General features: G+C 59.5%; 1 protein-coding gene across 1 annotated transcript in view; it reads right to left on the bottom strand.

The window, feature by feature from the left end:
- Nucleotides 1-956: 956 nt before the first annotated feature.
- TSPEAR (thrombospondin-type laminin G domain and EAR repeats) overlaps nt 957-4,412 on the bottom strand; it is a 3,758-nt gene continuing 302 nt past the window's right edge. The window contains exons 2-5 of the mRNA XM_010294065.1: nt 2,358-2,587; nt 1,876-2,063; nt 1,416-1,517; nt 957-1,110 (exon numbers count right to left, since the gene is read on the bottom strand). Of these exons, the coding sequence (XP_010292367.1) occupies nt 957-1,110; nt 1,416-1,517; nt 1,876-2,063; nt 2,358-2,587 (674 nt within the window). The remainder of the gene's footprint in view (nt 1,111-1,415; nt 1,518-1,875; nt 2,064-2,357; nt 2,588-4,412) is intronic.

Below are 4,412 nucleotides of genomic sequence, written 5' to 3'. Positions count from 1 at the left end.
AAGCCTCTGCCACGGGCAGAGAAGCTCGGGTATCCACAGCGTGCGCGTGGGACGAAGGCGGGGTGCACAGTTTATTAGAGCTCTGGTTAAGCAAGAGTCCCCCAGAAAAGGCGAGGAAAAGAAAAGAGGCCACAGTTTCACCTGGAGAAGTCTGGGGTCTTTCCCATGCCGGTGGCAGCGGGATTGGTCCCAATGCACAGCAGGTTTGCTTGGGAGTCGCTAACCTCATGCAAAGGGCTGCAAGGACCGGCATCGGTCCCTGTAGGCATCTATGGATTTGTACAACATACACACGTCACTTGGCGAGGAGGACCAAAACTGGCCACGGCGGAGCGGGAGGGTAGGCAGGCACCTGCAGCAGCGGGATGGGCTGGCAAGGCCACTGAAGATGGACACAAAGCATGGCGTGCAACGTAGAACCAGATGGGTCCTCAGCCCCGTTGCAGCCCCAGGCCCTGGGCAGCCAGAGCCAAGCCCGAAACCACCTTTTTCCCCAATTTCTCACATGCTGTTTTCTCCCCACTGCCACGCAGCCACCCCTGTAGCACACGCTCTGCTGAGTCTCTTTCTTCCCTGGCTTTGCACGAGCTCTGGATGCAACCAACAGCACCTCTGGGTCTCTCCTGGCTGGAGACTGCCAAGCGCCGGGGTCCCGGTGAGCCCGGGGAAGCGCCTGGGCTCCAGGCACCCTGGGTAGGACGTGGCCCTGGAGCGTGGCAGGAGAGCTTGCCCAGGAGAAACAGCACAAAAGGGGGGTCGCAGCCCCTTTGCCAGCCCCCGGAAAAGGCTGCAGGGAGCCCCGGAGCTCCCCTCCTCCTCCTCCCCATCCTGCGGAGCACACAACCAGCCGGCCGCGGGGCTGATGCTGCGGCCATCCCTGGGCGCTGTGGTCCATCTTCACCTCGATGCCCAGCTCGGCCCCATCCTGGCGATGAGCTGAGCATGTCTCAACCACATCAGGTGGTTTTCAGCTTGAGCACCTTGGAAAGCGGCTCCTTGGCACTAGAGTAGAGGAGATAGGAGCCCTCGGCGGTGTGAAATGCCTCCCAGTCTCTACAGCCGACAGTGGGGAGGTGGTGAGCCGCTACGAAGCCTTCATAGCCTTGCCACCTGCACGGGGAGGGCAGTTAGCTCTTGGGGTACAAGCTGGGCACCTGAAAGGGGGCAGGAAAGCCGAGCCATGGGGATGGCATCTCCCACCTCCCCGCTGTGGTTCAGGGAGGGATGTCCCTCACTGGGGCTACTCATTCCTGCCCAGAAACCTCTCCAGAAGCAGGGACCAGCCCTGTCTGTCCTCCCTGGGCAGATGCACCACCATCTGCAGAGGTTGCCCCTGCGTTGCGCTCCTGGCAAGGTTGCTCCTGCTGGGAACAACCACCCAACCACCCAACCCTGCCCTCCTCCCGCAGCAGTACCTGTAGATAATACTGTTAACAGAGAAGGTGAAGCCATCGAAGGAGTTTGCTACCACCAGAAAAGAGTCATCTCCGACCGAGAAGAACTCCCAGTCCAGGGCACTGGGGGATGAAGCAAGCAGAGGGGCATGTGAAGTGGCCCCTCCGTGGCCAGCCAAGGAAGTGGCTGCATGTCTGTGGGGCTGAGCCCACCCCACACTAATCTCTGCCACCCTGATGATACACAGAAAACCCTGCTCTTCCCAGGCTGTTCCTGAAAGGAAATCTACCCTTGTTCCCAAATCCAGGGCCTTCTCCTAGCTCCCACTGGGATTCAGTGCCAAGGACCTGTCACTCCTGCCCTCCCCACCAGTGCTGGACCCTGGCAGCATGCAAACCTGCATGGACTCTCCAGGAGACCTCCAGGTTGCTCGGGGGAAGGAGGTGGACTGAGGAGCACCCTGACTCTTTGCACAGGTACCTGTAAGTGAGAAGGTCCTGGAATTTGACAAACATCTGGGCAGTGATGTTTAGCTCATAGATGGAGGAGTTGATGGCGTAGAAGTTAGAGGGTGCCGGCATCCCGCTGTCATAGCTGTGGCTGTTCGCAACAGCCAGGAAGACTCTGTTGCCGATACGAAAGACCTCCCAGTCAGCAGCACCGAAAGTCTGGGGGGAAAGAAACCACCTGAGAAGCTGGATGTGGACAAGCCTTTGCAAGCCAAGGATGCTGTGAGGTGTGGGGGGACCTGCTGGAGGTGCAGCGGGGAAGTTACCCACTCCTTAAACCCTCCAAGGGAAAAAATAAATCTCGCTCGGTCAATCCCTAGGAGAGAATCAGTGGGAAACTATCACTACCTCTCCAGAGGACTGAAGAGCATCTGCCTCTGTAATTATTCCCTGGCTTGTCTAAACCCAGAGCAGGGACCAAGGAGTAGAGTTTGATCAGTGGCCAAGCCTTACCAGAATAGACTGGAAGAGCTGGAAAGAGCCATTGAGCCAGATGTAGATGTGCGAATAGATCTTAGTGGATGTGCCATTGAACGTGTTAGCCACAGCCAGGAAGGAGTACGGCCCGATGGTGAAAAATTCCCAGTCGTAGGCTCCAGAGGTAGGGATGGTCTGATTGGTTTCAAACAATCCTGTTCTGGGGTTCCACCTATATATCACACTGTCTATGTTGTGGTTATTCCCTGGGGGAGACAGACAGACAAGACAAATGTGCACCGTGAGGAAAAGGAATACCTGGCTGGTAACAAGACCCAGAAGCATGTTCAGCTATGCAAGTATTTGCTGGCAGGTGGCAAGGCTGTTTGCTAGTGACCGATTGCTCCCCAAGAAGTAGCCAAAGAGACTCTGGAGCTTCCATCCCCACCTAGAGCCTCCATCCCCACCGAACACGCTGGCAGACTGTTCCCGAGCATGCGGTGACGGCTTCATGGCAGCCCTTGGCAGAGGAGGGTCGGGAGGAGGCACCGTGCCAGCGTCCTGGGGCCGCTAAGCTCTGCTTAGCCAAGTCCCAGCTTGACTGGGACTGGACCAGTCCCAGCTGAGTCCCTAAGCTACCGACATGACGGGCTGCTGTCACCCTTCGCACACAAGCTCGCACATCTGGGATGGGGCCACAGCTGGAACGGCTCCACACCGACGCTTTTCAGCGCTCCTTTGCTGAGTCGCCATGCAGCTCCTGGAGCTGGCCAGGGACCTCCACGTGCCGAACGCTGCCGATGGCACGAGCTCCGGCGCAAGGGGAAGCGGCAGCCCGCAGCCTGCCCCATGCTGGGCACTCAGGCTGAGCCTACCAGCACCGAAGCACGTGCTCCATCCAGCTCCTGGGCTCTTCAAGCATCTCGACCTCATGTCTGTGTGGGACCCAGATGGCTTTACAGCTAAAAACCTTTCTGCACCTTCAGCCTCTGTCCCCTCCAGCCAGAGACAATCTCCATCAGGACAGGGTGGAGCACCACCAGCCCCGTTCCACCCCACGCTCACTAAGTACTGCTTGTGCTCGGCTCGGCCCCGCTGGCGTTTCTGGCGGCTGAGCAGCAGCAGGACCCCGTGTTAACAGGTTTACGGGCAATCCTCATTGCAACGGAAGAGACTTTGGCAAGAGGGGCTGCAGGGAGAGGAGGGCATGTGGGAAATGGCCACAGGGATAAGTGGCAGCCCCTCAGGGACTGACCCTTCACCACCCGTTCAGAGGAACATCCCCAGTTCGCCTTGGACACAATGGTCTTGCAAGACGTGCACGGCCCCAAAAGGGAACTTTCTGCTGCCACTGCCATGGGAGTAGGTCTTGTCCAAACTGGCCGTGGTGGGGTCCAACAGGCAACGTGGGGAGTTTCTAGCCCAGTTCACAGGCAGCTGGTGCCAAGCAACCTGCTGCCAGCTTTGAGGAGCTGATGCCCCAGCAGCCAGCGCCGACGGCAGGGAAGGAGCCCACCAGCCCAGCATCCGGACCCAGCTGGGAGCATCCTGGAGAGCCAGGGCTGTAGTATCGACCCATTCAGCCCTCGTGTTGAGGGGTGCAGCCCCAACCCAGAACAACTCGTAGCCAGAAGCGAGGCTGGATCACGGCTGCAGGGTGCCCAGGGAGGGAGGGACGCCAGCGGCTCTCACCCGGCTTCCCTCGGTTCCCTGTGCGCCCACAAGGCCAACGCTTCGGCTTCTCAAAAGGCTCGGTCCCTGCAAACCCAGGCAGCTGCGCTCACCGCCCCACCACGTTATGCAGCACGGGGGAAACAAACGAAAAGCAGCGGAGAGGTTCAGCAAGGACACCGTCCCACTCCTGTCCCTGTCCCCCGCCGTCACGAACCCAGAGGGGGGCTGCGCCAGCCACTTCCTCGAGCGCTTTTCTCTCCTAAAATGAGAGGGGCTGCGAGGATTCAGGCCTCCTGAGGGACACTGTGCTGCGTGCTCTGACTCCCCGGCTGTGCCCTGCACGCCGGCAGGGGATGCGCAGGGGAGCTGCAGTGTTGCCATGGCAACGGGAGGATGCTCTCAAGCAGGGCGCCTGCA

This window comes from Phaethon lepturus, unplaced genomic scaffold, assembly GCF_000687285.1.
Source record: "Phaethon lepturus isolate BGI_N335 unplaced genomic scaffold, ASM68728v1 scaffold25469, whole genome shotgun sequence".
NCBI lineage: Eukaryota > Metazoa > Chordata > Aves > Phaethontiformes > Phaethontidae > Phaethon > Phaethon lepturus.
This window is presented reverse-complemented; position numbering and strand designations above follow the sequence as displayed.